Raw genomic sequence first — 25,103 nt, 5'->3', positions numbered from 1 at the left:
TTACCCATAACTTAAATTAGGAATATTCTGTTTATTCATGGATACAGGGATACTCGTGAGCGGGATATCAACAGGTGCAAGTAAACAGCTTATTCCGAATAAGACCTTAAGCGGGATATGAGCTACTGTCCAGAATACTGTGCGCATGGAAACGTGGTCACTGTCACCATTCCTGGACTGTTTAGAGTACATTTCCACCTGAATCTACCACTGACAGGTATCCAATGAGAACTGTCTGATTCATTTGAAGTTAAAGTGACAGCACTTTGCAGGACAAAGGCTACATCACATTTAGGTCATTAAGCAGACACTGTTATTCAGAGGCAACTTACAGCCAGTGCTTTCAACTAAGATGGTTAAAACAACATGTCAGTCATCGCAAGTATTCAGATACACAAGAGATTCAGTTTACTGGTTTAATTCAGAGACAAGCTGAGAAGAGTGATAGAGGAAGAGGTAATAAATAGGAGGGATATGGGAGGGAGGTTTTCACTGAACAATAGACTTAAGGAGTGCACAATACCTTTCTCAGTCAATTTCATTTAAATACATAAATTACAGACATAACATAGAATCTGAAATAGTTAGATAAGTAGCTTACATTAGTGTTCATCATTGGAATCAATATTGCATTGGAATATTTGAAGTATTTTAAACTGAAGAGCCTGCCAGAAATGTAAGCTAATATCATGGAATAATTTCCCCAAGGCACATTTCATGATATTAATTTGAGACGCTACGGTTAGTTTCTGTACAAATCATAAGTGACAAACTAGAAAAGCAAAAGTAGAAATACAGTGTTTTCAGGAAAGCATTAAAATAGAAAGTCCATTATCAGGTAAAATAACAGTAACAAACAAGAAATAGGTCATCCAGAATATTTCAAATAATCATCATCAGAAAGCATCAAAAATCACCTGAAAACGTTCCAGTATTGGATTGCTAAGGTTTCCATGGAAACATGCAGAATGAGCTAGAGGTTATGCTGTTCTGTGTGTTGGCCATAGGTTCCTACAAGGCTCAGAGGAATGGGCAGGGAGATGCTCCAMAGTGGGGTAAGAGGAGGGTGGGGGTGTTGAGGAGCTTGGCAGCAGGGTAATGCAGGCAGTGACAAAATCCTCATCTGTCAAAATCGTCTGGGTTGCATCTCAATAGTCTACTGTGGCTACCTTTCCTCGTCTTTCATCTGCATCAAACTGGACAGGTGGAAGGAAATCCCTTTGTAGGCACTAGGGACCTACTGCACATACCAGTGCAGATCAGCAAAGATGAGAAGAGCAAACCACGTATCTTCACTAGTGTGATTGTTCCAGCCTCTTTCCAATCCCAGATCAACACAAAGAGGTCTGAGGTCCATGTCGCAGCCAATAGTCTTCCAGAGTGATTCAGGGACGCTACGTTGCATTTTCATTGGCTGTTTTGACTTTGGACCACACCCAGTCTCTTACAACAGTGACAGATCAGTGTTCCACAGTGTGTCAGTTCACAGTGTTACGTCAGATGGCTTTGTGGTTAACAACTTTGGTCCAGTCACGGTGGAGCCCGAACCCAACCACGTTGATGCGATGTCATCTGAGTATTCACAGGTTGGTCTCGTCACGGTGGAGCCCGAACCCAACCACGTTGATGTGATGTCATCTGAGTATTCACAGGTTGGTCTCATCCCAGGTGGGGTCATTCATGTTCTTCAGGACTCTCCTCAGGATCTTCTCCAGCTCCTTCCTGGCTTTCTGCTCTTCATCCAGGGTCCTCCTCATCTTCTTGTTGTCCTGTTTGGGTGGGAACAAAGATGGCCGCTGGATCTTAGAAAAGGCTCTAAATCGCACATGCCTGGAATGAACAGAGCTCTGGTTCTGGGATGTATATGCTTAGAGTTTCCTTGTCATAGAGCCTCTGATTCATTATGATGCTGATGCTGTATGACTGACATGCTATTTGATGTGACGGTTTAGAGAACTCTCCTGAACGCTCACCTGTTTCAGCTCCTGTACTTCATCCTTCAGCCCATACACCGTGTCTACTAGAGTCCTAAGGCAGACAGACATGTTAGTTAACCAACCCAACCACAGCACACCATTATCAATAAACCCCATTAGGGAACATATAAACTTCTGAACGTGTGAAGTGAGTTCTCCCAATCTAACGCACTGGTAGTTCAGGGAGGAATGTAGTGCTTACTTCTCCTCGATGACAGTCTGTCCGTTGCTCTTGGTCTCCTCCACGATGATCTTCTCCTCCTCAGGGAAGAGCATGTGCAGACCTGACTTCTCCCTGGATCCTGATTGGTYAAACAAGACRGTCAGCAGAGCACATTGGTCGATGGACGGGATGACTCATTGACTGATTGGCTGACTGAGGGAGGGTGACCTTTCCGTAGAGGTTTGACACACTAAGGCTGTAGGTCAATAGTTCAAACTAGTCTCTTCTCCTTGTGTCCTGTCCCCTCTGATCACAGCCCTTTATAGTAGCCCTTTCATTTATCAGCGGCAATGAAGGAAAGAAGACAAGGAGGCCATTTTAGAGTATTAGGACACAGCCCAAACCAGATTCAAATAAGTGGCTAGTCAAAGGGGGCCTGTGGAAGGAACAGGACAGGTGTGGTAGAGGAGGAGAACTTGACCTGGCAAATCAAGTCTCCCTCTCATCTATCATTTATCCTGTATTCATACAGGAGATCCCATTGAGATTCAATATCTCTGTTCTCCAAGGGAGATCTAAGCTATGACAGCAGCATATTAACTCATCATTTTAATGATTGTAACATGACACCAGGTCCTTTGAAGCCGTTAATAGTTGAGAACAGAAGGGAGGCTGAGGAGCAGTTATTCCCTTTGTCCACCGAGGTCTTTTGAGGGGAGAAGGGTGTGTGAGTGTGTGTATATACTACCGTTCAAAAGTTTGGGGTCACTTAGAAATGTCCTTGTTTTTGAAAGAAAAGCTACTTTTTGCCAATTTAAATAACTTCAAATTTATCAGAAATACAGTTTAGACATTGTTTAAGTTGTAAATGACTATTGTAGCAGGAAARGGCTCATTTATGGAATATCTAGAGGCCCGTTATCAACAACCATCACTCGTGTTCCATTGGCAAGTTGTTAGCTAATCCAAGTTTATCATTTTAAAAAGGCTAATTGATCATTAGAAAACCCTTTTGCAATTATGTTAGCACAGCATTTTTTTAAACAAGCTATTTTTTCATTTCACTTCACTAATTTGGACTATTTTGTGTATGTCCATTACATGAAATCCAAATAAAAATCAATTTAAATTACAGGTTGTAATGCAACAAAATAGGAAAAACGCCAAGGGGGGTGAATACTTTTGCAAGGCACTGTGCATACATACATAAGGGAGAGAGTTCATGTTAGGTTCCTCCTATCTTCAGTTTCTGAGAGGTTGGCTTGACAAACATTTCACAGAAACAGCAGACACAGCTACTGTAAACCACACATAACGAACCATGACTAAGGGAGAGGGAGAGACTACAAATGGTGGCTGAAGGAAAGCCAGGGCCGCGTTCAGCAGGACACGTTGGCCAACATTCAGATAGAAATGTATTATGTAGAACAAACATGTAGAATAAGAAATCATGTCAGCTCTATTCACTGCATTTCTATCTACAACATTTTCATACTGAATGTGGCCTAGCCAGCAATGGGATTCCAAAACTACGATGAAAGAAAATCATATTTCTCGTTCAAAATAAAATAGTTGACTAAAAAAAGGTGTGGGGGAGCGGGGTATATGGGAGGAGCGACTAGAGCTCTTACGAGAAGCGGAGGAGGTCCTGTAACTACTGGCGGTCCATATACTGTCATAATCCGAGTCCTCTGATAGGTCAGACCAGGGCTCGGTCCCTCTGGACAGGCTGCTACGGCAACCTATAGTGTCCACACTGGACCGGTCAACTGGCTCGGCCAGCACGTGGTTATGCATCAAATCAGTACCCTGCCATGCTGGAACGAGGAGGGGGGGTGGATCAAACCATACGGAACGAGGAGGGAGAGTGGATCAAACCATAATAAAGCGGTGTGGGGGCGGGGACAAATAATTGTTGAGGTGGGTTGTGGAGAGAGGGATCCATAATAATTGGATAAATAATATACAGATATATTTAAAACGAGGTGGGATGGTGGGGTTATGGATGAGGACAAAAATAATAATAAATATATATATATTTTTTTTAAAGGTAGAGGACACAAAATGGAGGAGGAACAGACCAAAAGGAGGAGAAACCAAAAGGAGGAGGAACAGAGCGGAGAATAACAGAATACAAAGGGGATGAGGGGAGAGAAAAGAAACAGGAGAGAACATAGTTAAAGAGAGGAGACAACACTGAACTATGAGTAGCAATAGACTAGACACTAGAGTATAGCTGTTTAGATTCAACTGTCAAAGGGCATATATCCAGAACCTGTGAAGTCTTAGAACTAATCTGGACATGGTTCATGTTAGTACAGAAATAAAAGACAGGCTTCGAAGAAGTCAAATGACACCAAAGACTAGTTGGTATTGGTTGAAGTATTGAGTCTCTGACAGGTTGTGTGTTTGCGGCGTAGTCTTACTTGAGTTGAGTGTCTGTCGTGTTTTGGCGCTGGTGCAGTAGGCCTCGATCACTTTCAGGATCTGGGCATCCTCCTCCAGAGCTGCAGTACTCTTCCTGGTAGCAAAGTCCTCATCTGAAGGTTTCCTCTCAGGCTTACGCTTAGGCAGCAGCTTCTTCATACTCTTAGGACTTTTACTCAMATCCTAGAGAGAGGGAGATAAAYAGYYYYAGAGAGGCTCTCTTAYAARKSRKSASMTSMYSMYTTRTATTGATAAAGGCATCATCTCTGAAACTGTGCTMGCTATTACTGMTTGGAACCTATTCCCTCTTAGACSAAAGGCCCAGGACCATACCTCTTTATYYCAAAGTGCTGCCGAGGGCTTGAGTGGGGGCGCGGGGCGGAGGCAGCTGAGGCTCCAGGGTTTGGGGGTGCTGGGGGGCTCCAGGGGACCCCACATGGGGGYGGTTTGAGGGYCCCCGTGGGAGGAGGGGTGGGGTAGGGTGTGGTAGGCAGGGCCCCCAGATACACCCCTACTCTCTGAGTGTCTGGAGGGGGTCAGGGGATGGGACGGGAGCTGGGGGAGAAGGGGAGAGAGAGAACAGAGGGAAGAAGTTTAAGACGGGTACAAAAAAGAGAGTATATCATATATACAGTAGTATTTCTTGGAATGAAATTATGCTTGCTGCGTGGCCAATTAATTAGCCAATTAAATTGGCCAATTTCAAGTTTCATAAATCGGTAATCGCCCTTTTTGGACGCCGATTATGGCCGATTAAATTGCAATCCACGAGGAAACTGCGTGGCAGGGTGACCACCTGTTACGAGTGCAGCGTCAAAAGGAGCCAAGGTAAGTTGCTAGCTAGCATTAAACTTATTTTATAAAAAACAATCAATCCTCACATAATCACTAGTTAACTACACATGGCTGATGATATTACTAGGTTAACTAGCTTGCCCTGCGTTGCATATAATCAATCAATGCGGTGCCTGTTAATTTATTATCGAATCACAGCCTACTTCAACTTCGCCAAACGGGTGATGATTTAACAAAGGAGCATTCGTAAAAAAAGCACAATCGTTGCACAAATGTACCTAACCATAAACATCAATGCCTTTCTTAAAATCAATACACAGAAGTATATTTTTTAAAACCGCATATTTAGTTAAAAATAAATGCATGTTAGCAGGTAATATTAACTAGGGAAATTGTGTCACTTCTCTTGCCTCCAGTGCAAGCAGAGTCAGGGTATATGCAACAGTTTGGGCCATCTGGCTCGTTTCCTAACAATGGCCGTAATTAATGCCAGAATTTTACATAATTATGACATAACATTGAAGGTTGTGCAATGTACAATATTTAGACTTAGGGATGCCACCCGTTCGACAAAATATGGAACGGTTCTGTATTTCACTGAAAGAATAAACGTTTTGTTTTTGAAATTAGTTTCCGGATTTGACCATTATTAATGTCTAAGGCTCGTGTTTCTGTGTGTTTATTATAATTAAGTCTATGATTTGATAGAGCAGTCTGACTGAGCGGTGGTAGGCACCAGCAGGCTCGTAAGCATTCATTCAAACAGCACTTTACTGCGTTTGCCAGCAGCTCTTAGCAATGCTTGWWGKACAGCGCTGTTTATGACTTCAAGCCTATCAACTCCRGAGATTAGSCTGGCAATACTAAAGTGCCTATWAGAACATCCAATAGTCAAAGGTAWATGAAATACAAATGGTATAGAGAGAAATAGTCGACGCGTCATAATTCCTATATCTACAACATAAAACTTCTTAACTGGGAATTTTGAACCACCAGCTTTCATATGTTCTCATGTTCTGAGCAAGGAACTTAAGTTAGCTTTTTTACATGGCACATATTACACTGTTACTTTCTTTTCCAACACTGTGTTATTGCATTATTTAAACCAAATTGAACATTTCATTATTTATGTATGTACTATATTAAGTTAAAAATAAAAGGGTTCATTGTTCATTCAGTATTGTGGTAATTGTCATTTTACAAATATGTATTTGGAAAAAAAGGAAAAAAATAAAATCTGCCGATTAATTGGTATCGGCTTTTTTTGGTCCTCCAACAATCGGTTTCGGCGTTGAAAAATCATAATCGGTCGGCCTCTAGTAATAACCAGTTGTAAATACGAGTTGGATGCATTCAAGTGCTTTGAAGTCGTTGAGAATCGCTGCCTGGCTAACGGGCAAACAATCTTCAACCATAAATGTAAAAAAAAAAGCTAGCTAGCTTGTAAACAAATGATAGTGTTCAAAAACTATATTAATAGATTGCTTTTTATAAATAATGTTTTATTGTTGCATTTAACTGCCGAAAATGCTGTTATAGAGTTAATTTCCTCAGTATGTGACATCAAAGTTCAACATGTGGGAGAAGTCTGTGATGAGACGAGTTTCCCACTAGTGATTACCAGTTGGAGGGCCATTCAAATGGGTCTTTCCCAGTGGTATGGTCATATTTACGAATTTACAAGATGTCATGAACGCAGCATTATCCTTCCCAGTGGTATGGTTATATTTACGGATTTACAAGATGTCATGAACGCAGCATTATCCTTCCCAGTGGTATGGTCATATTTACGGATTTACAAGATGTCATGAACGCAGCATTATCCTTCCAGTGGTATGGTCATATTTACAAGATGTCATGAACGCAGAATTATCCTTCCCAGTGGTATGGTCATATTTACGGATTTACAAGATGTCATGAACGCAGCATTATCCTTCCCATTCATTTGGGATTTAAACCTACAAATATGCTAATCCATGTACCTGGATCTACACAAGAAAAATGTCAGACAAACGTTGATACCTGTCCCTTTAACTGACAGACTGGAGAGGTAGGGGGTGTTACCGTGTGGCAGGGGACAGACTGGGGCTTGGCGGTGGGTGTGGTCATGATCACGGAGGGGGCGTTTCTGATCTGAGTGTGTCTTGACAGATGCTCCACCCACTCCTGCAAATCCTGCTGGTTGTTACATACCACCTGCATCCGCTCACACGTACTTCCTGTAATACACACACAAACTCTTGTTTAACTAACATTGTGGGGACACAATTTATTCCCATTCAAAATCGTATTTTGCCTAACATCAACCGTAACCCCCTAGAAATAGCATTTTTCCTTTGGGTCCCCACAAGTATAGGTAAACATGTCCACACACACACACGTAATTACAGACATTACCCTTAATTTGAGCTGTTTAAACTCCACAAGTAAACATACCTGATATTTCAAAAGCGTTTTTGACCACCTCACAATCTTCTATCCTTGAGATAAGCATTCCTGTCAATGGCAGCTTACCCTTTAAAGCAAATCAACGACAAAGAGTTACAGAAACCTTTAGTGTTTACATACTTAAGGGCACTATACAATCCGTTCGATTTTTGCCTGATTCCGTTTCTTCACAGTTTTTCTGGTGTACAAAACCGAAAGTAAAAACTAAACTTAAGAACGGGAAGCATAGAAATAGCGCACATAGAACAGATTTACCACTTCTTAGACATGCTTTCAATGAGATGGACAGATCTATAACTCACATTTCTATGTGAATTTGGTTGGGTCACGCAAAAAGCCACATATTGCAGGTTTAACATTTAATTGAGAAGGTTTTTGGGAAAACCTTACCATCTACCAGAAGACAGTTGGCAACACATTAGTATAATCGCTAACGACTACAAGAAGTGGTAGACAAACACGCGCACACACAGACAGGCATTCCTGTGCCGTTGCCCCTTCAGAAAGTTGAAGGAAAATATGAATCACTGATGCATTTGATTTATGTCATGATAATCTTGGGCGAATTAATGACTTTTATAATAAGTTCAAACCATTTAGTTGATTTCCTACTAAGTTCAATACATTTTTGAATATTGTTGAATTACGTTTTAATGTCTCGATTCCACGATTCCGTCATGCTCTCCACAAAGCGGATTCTATAGGGCCCTAAATACTAACAAAGGACAGAGCGAGAGCGAGATCCTGACCTGGTAGATGAATCCACTCATTCTGGAGCTGGCAGACAGCAGTAGGAGAACATTTGGGAACAGCAGGAGGTAGCGTTCACTCTTCTCCTAAAGAKGACAAACACACACTGTTAAGACGTTCCTGGGTGTAGATTTTAGATGCGCGTCTTACCTCTGATCCGTGTGTGTGGCAGAGTGTGTGTGACATGTACAGGACAGGGCCCAGGGTTCTGATGTCATCTCCCTCCCAGCGTCTGATCGTCTCAGTTAGAATCTGCAGCTCCAGCTCCTTACGTTTCCTCACCTCCTGACACCGAGCCTGAAGCCATGGAGACACAAACAAATAAAAGGAAGCTGTTTTAAAGTATTGAATCCCAGTCAATGTGAGAGACAGTGAGAAACAGACAAATGTATGCATGCACACACACACAGAAGATCCAGGCTGCATAGAAGCCCAAGGCAGGGCACCAAGCCACAGAACAGCAGAGCCAAACCGTGGAGCTCAGAGCCAGGCTAAAGCTTTTCCCTCAGACCTTGTATTAGCAAAACTGCACTGCCTGCACACAACAAGACAGAGACTATTTAACATGTCAATTTAACCCTGAATAACACTGGATTCCATATACGCTAGTGCTCAAAAGTTTGGGGTCACTTAGAAATGTCCTTGTTTTTGAAAGAAAAGCACATTTCTTGTCCATTAAAATAACAAAATTGATCAGAAATACAGTGCAGACGTTGTTAATGTTGTAAATGACTATTGTAGCTGGAAACTGCTGATTTTTAATGGAATATCTATATAGGCGTACAGAGGCCCATTATCAGCAACCATCACTTCTGTGTTCCAATGGCACGTTGTGTTAGCTAATCCAAGTTTATCATTTTAAAAGGCTAACTGATCATTAGAAAACTCTTTTGCAATTATGTTAGCACAGCTGAAAACTGTTGTCCTGATTAAAGAAGCAATAAAACTGGCCTTCTTTAGACTAGTTGAGTATCTGAAGCATCAGCATGTGGGTTCGATTACAGGCTCAAAATGGTCAGAAACAAATAACTTTCTCCTGAAACTTGTCAGTCTATTCTGGCAGCTTCATTAAATTGTACCCGCAAAACACCAGTCTCAACATCAACAGTGAAAAGGCGACTCCGGGATGCTGGCCTTCTAGGTAGAGTTGCAAAGAAAAAGCCATATTTCAGACTGGCTAATAAAAACAAAAGATTAAGATGGGCAAAAGAACACAGACACTGGACAGAGGAACTCTGCCTAGAAGGCCAGCATCCCGGAGTCGCCTCTTCACAGTTGACGTCGAGACTGGTGCTTTGCGGGTACTATTTAATGAAGCTGCCAGTTGATGACCTGTGAGGCTTCAGTTTCTTGGCAATTTCTCACATGGAATAGCCTTCATTTCTCAGAACAATAATAGACTGACGAGTTTTAGAAGAAAGTTCTTTGTTTCAAGCAATCTTGAGCCTGTAATCGAACCCACAAATGGTGATGCTCCAGATACTCAAATAGTCTAAAGACCAGTTTTATTGCTTCTTTAATCAGAACAGTTTTCAGCTGTGCTAACATAATTGCAAAAGGGTTTTCTAATGATCAATTAGCCTTTTAAAATTATAAACTTGGATTAGCTAACACAACGTGCCATTGGAACACAGGAGTGATGGTTGCTGATAATGGGCCTCTGTACGCCTACGTAGATATTCCATTAAAATGTATGTATTGACAAAAAATAAAATAATGTTTCCAGCTACAAAAGTCATGTACAACATTAACAATGTCTACACTGTATTTCTGATCAATTTGAGGTTATTTTAAAATAAAAAAATAAAAAAGTGCTTTTCCTTCATAAACAAGGACATTTCTAAGTGACCCCTAGTGTACATCATCAACAAGAGACATGTAAATGTAACCCTTCAACACTGCATAAGTCATTGAACGGAGACAGGGACGGTATATGTCCGACTTACAGAGAGGCTTTTGAAGGAGGTCAAACACTTCTGGATGTCTGGTTGATCAGGATGATGCACCTGATGAAGAAGAGGGGGACGTTTGATTCATCAGAAGATCACAGGTCTAACACAGTCAATATAGTCTACACCTACACAACAAAAAGCAACCATTCACAGGGAAATGATCTTTATCCACACTACAGAGACAAAAACAACGATCGATGGGACTAAAAACAAAAAAGATAACTAACGTAAAATATACTGTTCGTGAAATGTATGTAGTATGTATAAGTTGGAAGTAGAAGCCTAAGTGTTGTTGTTCACTAGTTTACTCCAATGAGGGGAGGGGTGGTAGGGTTAGTGGAAAATAATAAAGGAAAATATATATACAGTATCAGCCAAAAGTTTGGACACACCAACCTATTCCAGGGTTTCTTAATTTTTACTATTTTCAACAATTTAGAATAATAGTGAAGACCTGTAGTAATCCTGTAGTAACCAAAAAATAGTGTTAAATATATATTTCATATTTGAGATTCTTCAAAGTAGCCACCCTTTGCCTTGATGACAGCTTTGCACACTCTTGGCATTCTCTCAACCAGCTTCATGAGGGAATGAATTTAAATTAACAGGTGTGCCTTGTTAATTTGTGGAATTTCTTTCCTTCTTAAATGCGTTTGAGCCAATCAGTTGTGTGTGACAAAGTAGGGGTGGTATACAGAAGATAGCCCTATTTGGTAAAAGACCAAGTCCATATTATGGCAAGAACAGCTTAAATAAGCAAAGAGAAACAACAGTCCATCATTACTTGCAGACATGAAGGTCAGTCAATACGGAAAATGTCAAGAACTTTAAAAGTTTCTTCAAGTGCAGTCACAAAAACCATCAAGCGCTATGATGAAATTGTTCATTAGAGTTACCAGCCTCAGAAATTGCAGCCCAAATAAATGCTTCACAGAGTCCAAGTAACAGACACATCAAGATCAACTGTTCCGAGGACACTGCGTTAAATCAGGCCTTCATGGTCGAATTGCTGCATAGAAACCACTACTAAAGGACACCAATAAAAAGGAGACTTGCTTGGGACAAGAAACACAAGCAATGGACATTAGTCTGGTGTAAATCAGTGGAAAGTCTGGTGGAAAACAATTGAGATTGTTTGGGATGAGTTGGACCGCTGAGTGAAGGAAAAGCAGCCAACAAATGCTCAGCATGTGGGAACTTTCTCAAGTCTGTGGGAAAAGCATTCCAGGTGACTCTTTCGGAGCTGGTTGAGAGAATGCCAAGAGTGTGCAAAGCTGTCATCAAGGCAAAGGGTGGCTACTTTGAAGAATCTCAAATATAAAATATATTTTGATTTATTTAACACTTTTTTGGTTACTACATGACTCCATATGGGTTATTTAATAGTGTTGATGTCTTCGCTATTATTCTACAATGTAGAAAATTGTAAATAAAATATGAAAACCCTGGAATGAGTAAGTGTCCAAACCTTTGACTGTATATTTACAAAAAATATGTATGGGGGATTGGAAATGATGCGATCAATTCCATTGATGGAAGCTACAATCTGTCTGTAATATTAAAGCTGCTCTACCCCCTAAAATATAAATACAAAATAAACAGACTGTCTCCCTCTCACCTCCATGTGTCTCTCCAGTTCCTTCAGCAGTGTAGGGTATTTGTCCAGCCTCATGAAGGGTTTACTGAGACCAGTGGTGAGGGTCAGGATACCTGGACTACTGGCTCCCTTCCCCTCCATAAACTCCCCCAGCTCCTCACTGAAACACACAGCAACATACTAAACTCCCCCAGCTCCTCACTGAAACACACAGCAACATACTAAACTCCCCCAGCTCCTCACTGAAACACACAGCGACATGCTAAACTCCCCCAGCTCCTCACTGAAACACACAGCGACATACTAAACTCCCCAGCTCCTCACTGAGACACACACGCGCCAATACTAAATCCCCCAGTCTCCAACGAAACACACAGCAACATACACTAGGGTGCTCCCCCAGCTCCCTAACTGAAACACACCAGCAACCATACTAAACTCCCCCAGCTCCCTCACTGAAACACACGCGACATGCTAAACTCCCCCTCTCACTGAAACACACAGCGACATAGCTCTAATACTCCCCCAGCAATCCTCACTGATACACACACAGCGACATACTAAACTCCCCCAGCTCCTCACTGAAACACAACAGCGATCATTCTGAAACTCCCCCAAGCTCTCACTGAAACACACAGGACTTACTAAACTCCCCCAGCTCCTCACTGAAATACACAGCAGACATACTGAACTCCCCAGCTCCTCACTGAAACACACAGCGACATACTGAACTCCCCCAGCTCTCTCACTGAAACACACAAGCGACAATCTAAATCCCCAGCTCCTCACTGAAACACACAGCGACTCAAACTCCACTGAAACAACACAGCGACATCTAACTCCCCCAGTCCTCAACTGAAACACAAGCCACATAACCTCCGAACTCCCCAGCTCCTCATGAAACACACACAGCAACATACTGAACTCCCCCAGCTGTAGCTGAAACATCACACTCACTGAAACAAGCATCATACTAACTGCCTGCAGCTCATAACTGGAGGAAACAGCACAGCAAATACTAGAACTCCCAGTCTCCTCATGAAACACGTGCACACTAAATCCCCCGGCTCATCAATGAACACATACTGAACTCCCCAGCTTCTCACTGATACATCAGTTGGGCACACCTAAACTTCCCAGTCAACACTGGAATACCACAGCAAATTACTGAACTCGCTCAGCTCCTCACTGAAACACAGTGACACACTAAACTCCCCCAGCTCATCACTGCAACACACAAAATACTTTGCAGATATTTTAACTGAAAATAGTCCGCTATCATTTTGACAGTCAACCCAGTGTCATAAAAATCACACGATGGATTTGGTTACACACACGCATGCACACACACATTTACCTGACGTGCACACACACATTTACCTGACGTGCACACACACATTTACCTGACGTGCACACACACTTACCTGTGTTCTGTGAGGACGTTGACAGCCGAGGGGTGGTTGGAGCAGTAGGCCATGTAGAGAGCCTTCATCTGGGGCAGCAGGTTGAGGAAGAAGCCCCCTACTCTCTGCTGGCTCTCTGGAAGCCTACACACACACAATGTGCTCACCACCACAGCACTACCAGAGTCTACCAGTAGGTGTCAGTGTGACCTGTATAAACAGCATGTTGATGTACTCATATATATATATATGAGGAATAGTGCTCCCTCCCACACAGCGGGTTTTAAGGTGTGGCTTTAGATCCTATTGGCAGACAGGACGTGGTCTATTTCAGAGTTGGTTCATATTTTAAGCTTGCATGAAGATTATGGGCACTCGTTTGGTACATCCATGTATTGATGAGATACATTTGGTCAATGCTGGACTGATCATATGGTGTGTGGGTGGGTTCGGGGACTCACCTGGTACATTCCTCGTAGGACTGAACCAACATCAGCTGGAAGGTAGAGATGTCCTCCAGATTCCCCAGAATGTGACTGACGTCTGCACTGCTCAACCTGGAGACAGAGGGAGACGGTGTGGGGAAAGCTGGAGCGATATGGTTGACTAAAAGACGGGGGGGTACTGTAAGGTTCATAGTATGCTCAAATCAGACCCTCACACACACACACAGCCATGTGAACACAAACACACTCACTTGTCTGTGGGTTGCAGTGAGTGCAGGTATGAGGTCAGTAGGCTTTGGAGCTCCTTGGAATACTCGGTCTCGGTCTCTAGAATGTTCTGGAGCACCTAGATGGAGAGAGACAGAACAGGGGGGTTAGGAGAGGATGTTGATGGATAGACAGACAGACAGGCAGGCAGACAGAGACACTGAACTCAGAAACCCCCACTGAGGAGACCCACCCTCTCTCCTCCTAACCTCCCCCTCGTTGACAGAATGGGGCCAGGGAGACCGTCCACTCTGCTTCCTGAAGCCGGTCCTCTTCACGTCATTTTTTTATTTTATCTTGAAGTTTCATATGAGGAGCCCATTAGACAGAGAAACCAGAGGACAGAAATAAACTGCTATCCTTTTTTCACCAAATACTGACCTCTTCAGTCCATGTCATCACTGGCTAGATTCAGAGCAGACTTAAGGAAGGATGCAGAGATGGATGGAGGGTTTAAGTTGGCTTTAACCCATCTAACATCCACTAATGGCGGACAGCCAGGTAGCTTTTAACTACTGATGTTGTAGGGCTCATATTTCAACTCTCAAACTCATTTGGATCTTGTAACACAGGATAACTTAACATTGTGATGAGGTTACCTTCAAGTCTTCATAAAGACTAGTACTGAACTATTCACTTCTTTCCCCATATCATAATGTATTGATTTGTATCAGATTGCTCCATGTGGATCTTAACGTATTATTGTCCATTGGGACAATACAGATACTCTCCTCAGATATACTCTCCTCTCCTCAGATATACTCTCCTCAGATATACTCTCCTCAGATATACTCTCCTCTCCTGACAGCTTCTGTGTCTTGAATAGTTGATATCTCCCTCCCTCCACTTCTCCTCCCCAGGATGCTTTGCAATGTGCTCCTATCACCGTCACGGCAGCAGGACACACAGTCCCTGTGAACTATCACTGACCCAGACATCAACATACACACCATAGTGACAGTGTGCTACCACTAGATAGAAACAGAGCAGCCAGTCACAGGGCCTTGAGGCACAGCTGGCCCAGCAGACAGAAGAAACAACCTATATTACTGCACACGAACACACGGCAGGCAAAAGCCTACATTCTAAAACCCTCGTGGTATTTCAGATCTCACTGTAGTAGGTGGTGTAGGTTCTCACCAGGTTATAGTAGGTCTTGCTGACAGCTGGTGTGTCAAAGCCTTTCACAGGGTTTTTGAGGGTGCCAGACTTAGGAGACACTGGGTTGTCTGTGTGGTAGAGAGAGAGAGAGGAGAAGAAAGTGTAGAGTAGAAGTAAGACAGACAGAGTAGGACAGAAACATGAAGTCATTCATTTTATAATAGAGTTTAAAGCAATGTTATCCGGCAGGGAAAGATGCTGGCTTCATTTAGCTCACGACCAGACCAGAGGCTTTCTATGCACTACAGAGAAATGGGGACACATTCATGTTGCGGTGTTTTAGTAGCTAACCCTTGGGGCAGAGATAGCATACAGAATGGAGAGAACAACATGACACATAGCAAAGGAACAAAAACTGTAGCTCGCTCTCTGCAGCCAGAGGGCATGTTCATGTGTGACTGATTGGATACAGAAAGGGGGTGGGTTACCACTGTGAGCTTATAGAGAAATGCCAATTAGTTTGATACATAGTTCATCATGTGTAGGTAGGTAGTAGGCCAACAGAGGGCAGCACTGGGAGCTGTTTGGTGTGTTTGGGATAGTCCCACCCACAGGCTAAGCTATGGAATGTCCTGTCTTTGTTTAACCACGCATTTTCCTTCCTCTCCGTTATAATGCACAATAGCTACATTAATAGTGCACAACAGCTGTGCACAAAGACAGTTTATACATCTACTATACATTTCTGTATATGATCTGATAGAACACTTAGTGTTGCAGATAGAAATATAGTGTATAGAACAAACTCAGTTCTACTCTGCATTACATGTCTATCTGTAATGCTTTGCACATTGCAGTCCATTGAATAAGCTGGAGTAGAGCAATGTCTTGGTGAGCTTAGTATTGGSAACACGTTCCTTCACTCTGTAATTCCTCTTCTAAAAGATGCACTACGAATAAATTGCGCCGCTATTTCCTGGTTTCTCAAATTCGAATAGTTCTAATTTCAGTTTATGCAACAAAACAAGCATGTATAGTGTAGAGAATCAATATTGTATTTTTGGCTCTTTGAAGCTGGTGTACAAAAACGAAAGTAGAAGATGCAAAAACGAAACTTACGAACAAGAAGCATGGAAATAGTGCACATAGAACATATCTACCACTTAGACTTGAGTTCAGTGAGGATGACTGATCTATAAATAACATTTCTATGTGAATTTGGTTTGGACACCAAAAAGTTACATATTGCAGCTTTAAAAATCATTCTCTTCATGATCATTCTCTTTGGCCAGCAGCATAACACCCTGTATTGCTGTGAATAAAAATGTGTTCTCAGTCAACTTACCTGGTAAAATAAATAAATCATGTTATCACAGCTCTAGCAGCTGGGGGAAATGCTAACTGCATGAAATGGGTATTTGATGTATAGCCAGCAGAGGATATTCCCTAGAGAGCCACATTAAATACGGTGTGTAAATCACACCAGTTATCAACAGCCTGCTTTAGCTGCATGATTCAGAGGTACAGTCAGCTATAGGGGGGACCACTATCAGACATCATCACAGGAGATATTTCCTTGAGTGTTATACAGTTGTAATAGAGCTGCTATAGATGATTATAAAGTTGTTATAGAGATGCATAAGCCTAATGTTTATACTCGCCAATACAAACTATGATCCCTACTTAATATTCAATCRAAGCCGCCCAATCACRSACACCCACCGCTGRCTTTGACCTCCTTGACATAGTTGCTAGGGAACCAGCCCTTGTTGCCGTTGAACGAGCCCTCCCACCAGCCGCCGTCTTCCTGGCGRGACACACTGATCATGTCACCCTTGTTGAAGGACAGCTCGTCTTCATTGGTCTGCTGGAAGGTGAARTTGGCCCTCACCAGTACCCGCTGCCCACCGCTCTCCGACATGTCCTAGTGGGGAGGAAAGAGGGAGCGATGGAGGAAGGGAAAGAACAGAGGAACAGGCGAGAAGGAGAGAAATTAAGAGGGAGAGAAAAAAAAGAGATTGAGAAAGTAAGGATGGAGCAAATACAACCACAAGCTGCAGGTGAGAACCACCTCAAGGGCCAAATGGTTCCTTCTAGTTCTGTTGGTTTCTGTGGTTCTGTTGGGTTCTATGTGGTTGTGTGACTCACCAGGCTGCGGTACTGGTTGTGGAGGAGCTTGGAGGAGCGTCCGCGGGGAGACTGAGTGTTCAGAGAGTCAAACGACTTGATCCGTAACGAGGACGAGTGATGCGCACACACAGAGTCACTGCCCACTCCTATGTCTGTGGAGGAGAGAGAGATGGATGAGGACACACACATTAGCCTCGGCGGGGCCGTCAACAACCGGATGATCCGGTTCTCAGGGGAAATGGAAGAGAGCCTGTGACGCGACTTCCGCTTTCGGACGTTAACAAGGCGTCACTCCATCTTAACTCCTCCCCCACATTTACTGGATTGGTTGAAGAGCGCAGAAGAGAACCTCCCCCTGACAGAATGTGGGGGATCTAGTTTCAGGAGTTTATTTTACACCTGCTACTTTAGGTTCAACACACATTAATGTGAGTGAAGAACACAACTCAACATGCTGCAACATGCACCCAGCATTCTACACTGAAACACACACAGGCCTAATAACACACAACGCCCACTCTGATATCTAGACTAGAGGTTACATGTGGGACTTCACAGGTATGGATTTGCATAGAAAACAGGAAACCTTTCATGAATCACCCCAGACACACTTCTGTCTTTGTCCACTTACCCTCGGTGGCTTTGGCCAGTGCCACCAGAGAGTTGAGCACCTTGGTGAAGTTCAGTCCCTGGAGAAGGTCATTGACCTCAAATGGCTGAGAAGAGGAGGGAGAGGAGAGATATCCTTTAYCTTTTCAATYCTTGTTTAAAATAAAACATCTATATAACTGACTGAAGACAAACAAAACTGTTTCATAACATTGCAACGGCGTAAAGGTCATATTTCCTCTGGTTCTGGTGATGAAAACCTGACACAGGAACTTCCAGACATTCCCATAGTAGTGATTGTCGGTAAAGATATTTCTCACAGTAAGGAGGCCTAGAGAATATCACAGAGTTAAAACTACTACTGATTGACACAGGCAGCAGACCTCAGCCATAATCTACCCAAGCATTACTGAGACGGTGTACAGACGCTGGGATTTAGACAGCGCAGTGCATCGTACCACAGACAACCACAGGAAGGAAGCCCCAGGGCTATCCTATTCTCCCTCTCCTTGTTCTCAGTCCAGACAGGTCAGGATCGTGACTGTCATGTTGAGATCCACCCTCTGTCTAGCTGTGGATCAACCACTAATACACTCATGACACTTCATGCTGTATTATTCTCAAAATAATTGCTACCTGCGATGTTGGCCATTTAATATTTGAACTTTAGGACAGGAGTGCCAACATTAAGTCTGGCAGCACACATCTGACCCTATTCAGTGTATTCCTCCTTCAAGTCTTCAAGTTTTACATCTCATTTGGCCTGGGTGTCTCTAAACTATATGTTGTTAGAGTTCATTAAATGACTATTAGATAGACACAGCCAACATGACACGCTATGAGTGCCCTGGCCTGGCAGGATATGGTGTGACTGTATTTATCAGATTACTACCTAATTCTGTAGTACAAATACAGGATTTCATCAGGCTTCCTAAAGGTGACTAAGTGTACCAGGTGACTGGGCCACAGCGGGAGATGTACTAACGCAGGCCAACACCCCAGTTTACTTACTGCTATTCTATTGTATTCAGCAAGATTTAGCATGGCAGTAAGTGTAGTAGCTCTACTTCCTTGTCAGAGTATTAGGTCATTTTCATAGCTGAGTGGTAATTCAGTAGTGGCATTGGTTTCCTCAGCCCTACATGCTGCTTCTGCTCTGAGGGCAATATTCAGCCAGTTTGGTCCAGCACACTTATTGCTAAGCACCCACACAGTCCCACCCTCTACCCACCCCTGCCCCCTTAGTCTGGACACACACACCCACACCCACCCTCACTCCTACCCTTTAACCACCCAGGGCCAGTCTGGGGGATTAGCAGCAGTCTGAGCCGTCTCTAATCTCTGCCTCATCACGTTCACTAACACACACACACACCCCCCTAACCCCTTCCTAATCGCCCCTTACTCCCTAATCCTATACACACACACTTCTGAATGACCTCTTCTTGATCTGACACAAAACTACATGGATGTATTAAGCAATATAGTGGATGGACCCAACGTGGTATCTAGAGTGAAGAGATCTATTACGAATGAATGTCTATAAGGTAGAGGTTGTTTTGGGACAATAATCTACCATGGCCATCATGACAGCTTATTGCTCCTTCACACTACAGTGTATGTCCATGTCTGGTATTTTTGGAATTTAGCCTTGCGACCTAATCGACCTCGTTGGAAAATCCATTGGTTGGGTTGACATTCTCAACCAGCACCACCTCTTGCATAAACTGTATTGATTCAGTTAGGCATGACTGACGACAGGACAGGACCAGACAGAGACAGAGACAGACAGGACCTGACAGACAGACCTGAGTTGGGTGCTAAAGGCCATACTAGTTACTATTGCTGCAGCCCAGCCTCAACACTGCAGTGAGCAGCCATGATATATAACTGTCCAGCAGCTCTCACTCATGGTAGTTATGAGTCACAGGCCAATATCCACACTAGCATAGCACTTGGATGCATGCCAATACACTGCTTCATTCTCAGTGGTATCATGTGAACACTGGAACAGAGTGGTCACAGTCTTTCCATAAGGCCTGGTCTTGAAGCAGTCAGTAACAGGGTCGAGTTGAGACAAGGCATTCACAAGAACTAGGCCACGGTATAGCAAGTAGTTTACTACAAGGTGTACAAATGTATATTTTCGGGAGTAGTGGACTGTCTAAGTTCCCAGATGGATTTTAAAATCAGGAGGCTGTTCAGATCACACCTTTGTTTACCTGCCATGTCTCACAATCTCTCAGAAGTTTGAGGCAAATCTTGTTTCCATGACAAATAGAAAATTGTGTGATAGCTGCACAGTATTCCAAGAGATGCCATTTGTGCTTTAAAAACAGAATTCCAACAACTCAGGTTTCACACAGTAGAAATATAATAATTATTCATTTGAAAGTGTTTTGTAATGTTGAAATAGGGTTKATGGTATTGACTGACTGAAATATGGCTCTCAGCCTTGGCTACTCATGACAGTAGATGTGCTCACAGTTAAATTCCCTTGTTCTGCATATTGACAGAATAACAATTTGTTGTTGAATTAAAAAGGACAATATCACTAATTTACAACTTGATGTTAGATGGTTCCTCACCATGAAAATAGTCTATAGGCCAGGAGAAACTATAATCCATGGTGCAGTTCTTTACACAGCCATTACAAACTTCAGCTAAATTGTGAGCATGTTTTTATTAGATTGTTATGGCCAAATCGCCTTTAAGTAACATCAAACCAAATATGGAGTTGGTTTGCCCCCATCGCTTTTTAGCTAACGGTGGCTAATGTCAGTTGAAGTTTGTAATGGCTGTGTAAAGAACTGAAACATGGACTGCAGTTTCTCCCTGCCCATAGATTATTTTCAGGATGAGGAACCATCTAACATAAAGTTGTAAAATCGTGAACTTCTCAGTTAAACGGCCAAATCATGGTGACCAAATCATTCTACCCTAACGTTACACATTGAGTAGGATAGTATTCGTTTGGAATATTGTTACACTATGTTAGAATTACAAATGAAAACCCAGACTAGTATCCAAAGGGCGACGGGCTGCAACTGTAGTATTTCTGCTTGTAGGCTAGTAAAACAACTGGGCTGTGCTAACGCCCCATGGGGCAGCCTCACGTGTTGATCAAATTAAATGTTGATATAGTGTTTTCAGTCATGTTTAGAGCGCGTTGTATTGTTGATATTTGCCACAAAGTTACAGAGCAGGAAATGACGTGTATGTATATTCCACGGTGAAAACCAGAACCCTCAGAGCAGCAGGCAGGTTAAATTACTCACCTCCACTCGGAAGGACCCGCAGCCTTTCAGAAACTCCTTTATATTGCTCTGGAACTCACTATCATTCCTTGGTTCTTGGAAGATCTGTGTGGAAGGAAGTTAAACGTTTTTTGAAGTAAACCCCCGAGCCGTACGTGCAGGCATACGGCCGTCCGTAGGTAACCTGTTTCGTTCTCGGTTATGCAAAAGACGGTACAGATCCACGATTTCAGTGTGAAACTAAAATCTCCAATCTGTGTTTCTTAAAGACCTCTCAATCTCCAATCGGGAAATTGGATTAGTAGGAGAGGAAATGACGTGGTATGTATATTCTACGGTGAAAACCAGAACCCTGCGGCTACACCTTTTGGTGCCTACCTGTGCAAACAGAACCCTCCGCGACTATATCAGTAGTGGCAATCACATGCTTCATAACCTTTAATAACCTAACAATTTCTCTCCTTATTAGGCCTATCGTCAATTGGCTATTATTTAGAAGTCCCCGACCCTGTTGTTGTTGTAGTTATGCTGTTAACTTTTCCCAATTGTGCATAAATTGCAAGTGCACAAGGGCAGGTACATTATTGCTCTGTGGGTGTGTGACAGAAATGACGTTTTTTCCCCCCTCAGTTAAAATGTCAAGGCAACAAATAAACACGATTTCTTCTTCTCGTAACAAAATAGCTATCAAAACGTGTAATGTTTGTAATTAATTAGTCTTTATACAGTGGTGTAAAGTACTTAAGTAATTTTTGGGGGTATCTGCACTTTACTATTTATATTTTGGACAACTTTTACTTTTACCCCTCTATATTCCTAAAGAAAAAAATGTACTTTTTTCTCCATTCATTTTCCCTGACATGACACCCATTTTCCCTGACATTTCCTTGACATGACACCCAAAAGTACTCGTTACATTTTGAATGCTTAGCAGGACAGGAAACTGGTCCAATTCACTAATTTATCAAGAGAAAATCCCATGTCATCCCTACTGCATCTGATCTGGCGGACTCACTAAACACAAATGCTTCGTTTGTAAATTATGTCTGAGTGTTGGATCGTGCCCCTGGCTCTCTGTAAAAAAAAATAAAAAAATCGTGCTGTCTTGTTTGCTTAATATAAGGAATTTGAAATAATTTATACTTTTACTTTTGATACTTATGTATATTTTAGCAATTATATTTACTTTTGATAATTAAGTATATTTAAAACCAAATAATTTTACTCAAGTTGTATTTTACTGGGTGACTTTCACTTTTAATTGAGTAATTTTCTATTAATGTGACTTTACTTTAACTCAAGTATGAAAATTGGGTACATTTCCCACCACTGTCTTGAAATAATGTATTGTCTCTATCCCCCTGACTGTTGTTTGTAATGTTTGTATACTCCGTTATATACTCGGTTTTCTATATTGTATATTTTGAAATGCTTCACAACAACAAAAATGCATAAAAGTAAAGCCCATAGGGTCTCCCGAGACTAATGCACTGCATCTCCCTACTGATGGGACTCCCAATTATTCAGTGAAACACTCTCATTTAAGGGTTATGGAAACACCATTGTATTAGGGACAGTTTTTTATATTTTTATTTAACTAGTCAAGTCAGTTAAGAACAAATTCTTATGTACAATGACGGCCTACCCCGACCAAACCCTAACCCGGACGACGCTGGGCCAATTGTGCGCCGCCCTATGGGACTCCCAATCACAGCCGGATGTGATACAGCCTGGGTCTATTGTGATGCCTCTAGCGCTGAGATGCAGTGCATTAGTCTCGGGAGACCCTATGGGCTTTACTTTTATGCATTTTTGTTGTTGTAAAGCATTTCAAAATATACAATATAGAAAACCGAGTATATAACGGAGTATACAAACATTACAAACAACAGTCAGGGGGATAGAGAGTAGGCTAATGCGTTTCCCAATGTTACAATGTAAGCCTATATAAGTGGTCTACTCTGATGGATAAATAATGTTAAAACAACACTGTTCCTTTAAAAGAGAGGGAGGGGGCTTCCTCTGAGTGAAATTGAAATTGCAGTCAATGGCGGACCACTCATGTGAATCTATTTGTAGTGTACCCCATTATAGCAGTTGATCCGAACCAAAAACACCCGTTTATTATAGCAAAATTTTTGGGTGGAATAAAAATAAACGCAGTGGCCAAATGTGCATACTTATTCCCGAAAATCAAACATGTTTTCTTTTTAAAAAAGCGTCTGTTTTCAATCTAGAAAAAAAACATGGGACTTTAATGCCATGTGTAGCCAATGTGAATATAATTGCGTTATTACTCACTTAAGAATAGGTTATATTAGGAATAGGCATCTCATTGTCAATGCAAACTAGTGCTGAAGTGAGACACACGGACATCTGTCCGGAAATTCCACTCTACTCCGTACAATAACCCCTCTGTTGTTGTAGATCTCAAACCGATCCTAGTTTAGATCAMTAACAAAGACATACTAATACCAATGTTTAATACTTCAAGTTCCACATAATAGTTGTCTAAGGCAGAGGTGGGACATCCAGGCAATAAGATATGACCTTACTTTCTCAACAGAACCAGGGCGCAATCGCTCCACCAGCTTGCACAGGACAACCCCATCTTTGAGAGAAGACTGCAGGAATCCTTCAGGGTCAGAAATTGTCTTTTTCGGTGACTCCAAGACCCCCAACGTTATCAGCCACGTTACCGTCTGTTCCGCCGAATTCATGGCTATTATTACAATAACATCCACTCTATCCTATCKTGGGATGTTTTGCTAGAAGAGAACGATGTAATTGGAGAATAATAGCCTATTCAGAATAAAAACATATCCTAACGGATAAAGATAACATGACTGCGTTTTGGAGAGGTTGACGGACAGCTGCTTTTGTTCTTTAAATTGTAGCTCGTCTATTGGCTTCGTTTCCCAGTCTTTTACGCCTGGTAAACTGTCAACTCCCCCCCTCTTTCTCGTGATTCCCCCAACCTGTGTCGCCTGCTGCTGCCGCGAAATGCTCCAACAGAGAATGACATCACGAAGATGTAAAACTGTAACTGCTTTTAGAGACTGTCCCCCTGTTGGCGGTTTAATATTTTACTCTTAATTATTTGCATAAGTTTGCATGAGTTAGCTGGGCCTACATCAACTATTAAAGGTTGCTGTAATAATAGCTCCTTATAATACAATCCATGATATTAGATTTCAGAGTGGGCTACTGCATTTTAACGCTCAAATGATTGTATTTACTTATTCAATCGGTATTAAACTGTGTGTTGATGTGTATAAATATAAAGCTTTGCATAATACACCGTTTATTACGGACTACAATATTTAATTTATAGGACTCCCGAATCCCACGTTAGAATGAACTGTAGCGCCCCCTGCCTGCAGAATATAAAACCACCATTAACTTGAGGGTGATTCAATTATTCTTTCTATTCAAATAGCAATTATTGCCATTTGTACAACACAACCTACATTTGCTGTGCACTATAACTGTATAGATTCGCATTAACAAATAAACACAACTTAACAGGGTAACAAATACAGCCATCCACCCATTCTGCAGAAATTCATGACATTTCATGATTTAACAGTTATTGAAAAAAGAAAATCAGGGAACAGGGGAACTCGACCTCACTAATAACAGCATATGAAACCAGGGGAATCGACCTCACTAATAACAGCAGAATGAAAACCAGGGGAACTCGACCTCACTAATAACAGCATATGAAACCAGGGGAACTCGACCTCACTAATAACAGCATTGAAACCAGGGAACTCGACCTC

General features: G+C 42.2%; 1 protein-coding gene across 2 annotated transcripts; it reads right to left on the bottom strand.

The window, feature by feature from the left end:
* Positions 1-402: 402 nt before the first annotated feature.
* On the bottom strand, positions 403-24,975 carry LOC112072993 (rho guanine nucleotide exchange factor 7). Of its 2 annotated transcripts, XM_024140378.2 has the most exons (21): positions 23,877-24,975; positions 21,343-21,426; positions 18,087-18,171; positions 17,474-17,607; positions 17,048-17,249; positions 15,365-15,453; positions 14,209-14,303; positions 13,973-14,068; positions 13,533-13,655; positions 12,130-12,268; positions 10,506-10,565; positions 8,710-8,856; positions 8,559-8,645; positions 7,798-7,876; positions 7,426-7,580; positions 4,900-5,121; positions 4,566-4,749; positions 3,771-3,956; positions 2,179-2,278; positions 1,974-2,028; positions 403-1,769 (listed from the first exon to the last, which is right to left on the bottom strand). In XM_024140378.2, exons 1-21 carry the CDS (start codon positions 24,039-24,041, stop codon positions 1,647-1,649), a joined length of 2,610 nt encoding a protein of 869 aa, XP_023996146.1. In that variant the 5' UTR covers positions 24,042-24,975; the 3' UTR covers positions 403-1,646. The 2 variants fall into 2 exon arrangements, with proteins under 2 accessions (XP_023996146.1, XP_023996147.1); XM_024140379.2 differs by lacking the exon at positions 3,771-3,956.
* Between the last annotated feature and the right edge of the window lie 128 nt (positions 24,976-25,103).

Source organism: Salvelinus sp. IW2-2015, unplaced genomic scaffold (assembly GCF_002910315.2).
Source record: "Salvelinus sp. IW2-2015 unplaced genomic scaffold, ASM291031v2 Un_scaffold2116, whole genome shotgun sequence".
Classification (NCBI taxonomy): domain Eukaryota; kingdom Metazoa; phylum Chordata; class Actinopteri; order Salmoniformes; family Salmonidae; genus Salvelinus; species Salvelinus sp. IW2-2015.
Note: the sequence above shows the minus strand (reverse complement) of the source record. Positions and strands in the feature narration are given on the sequence as shown.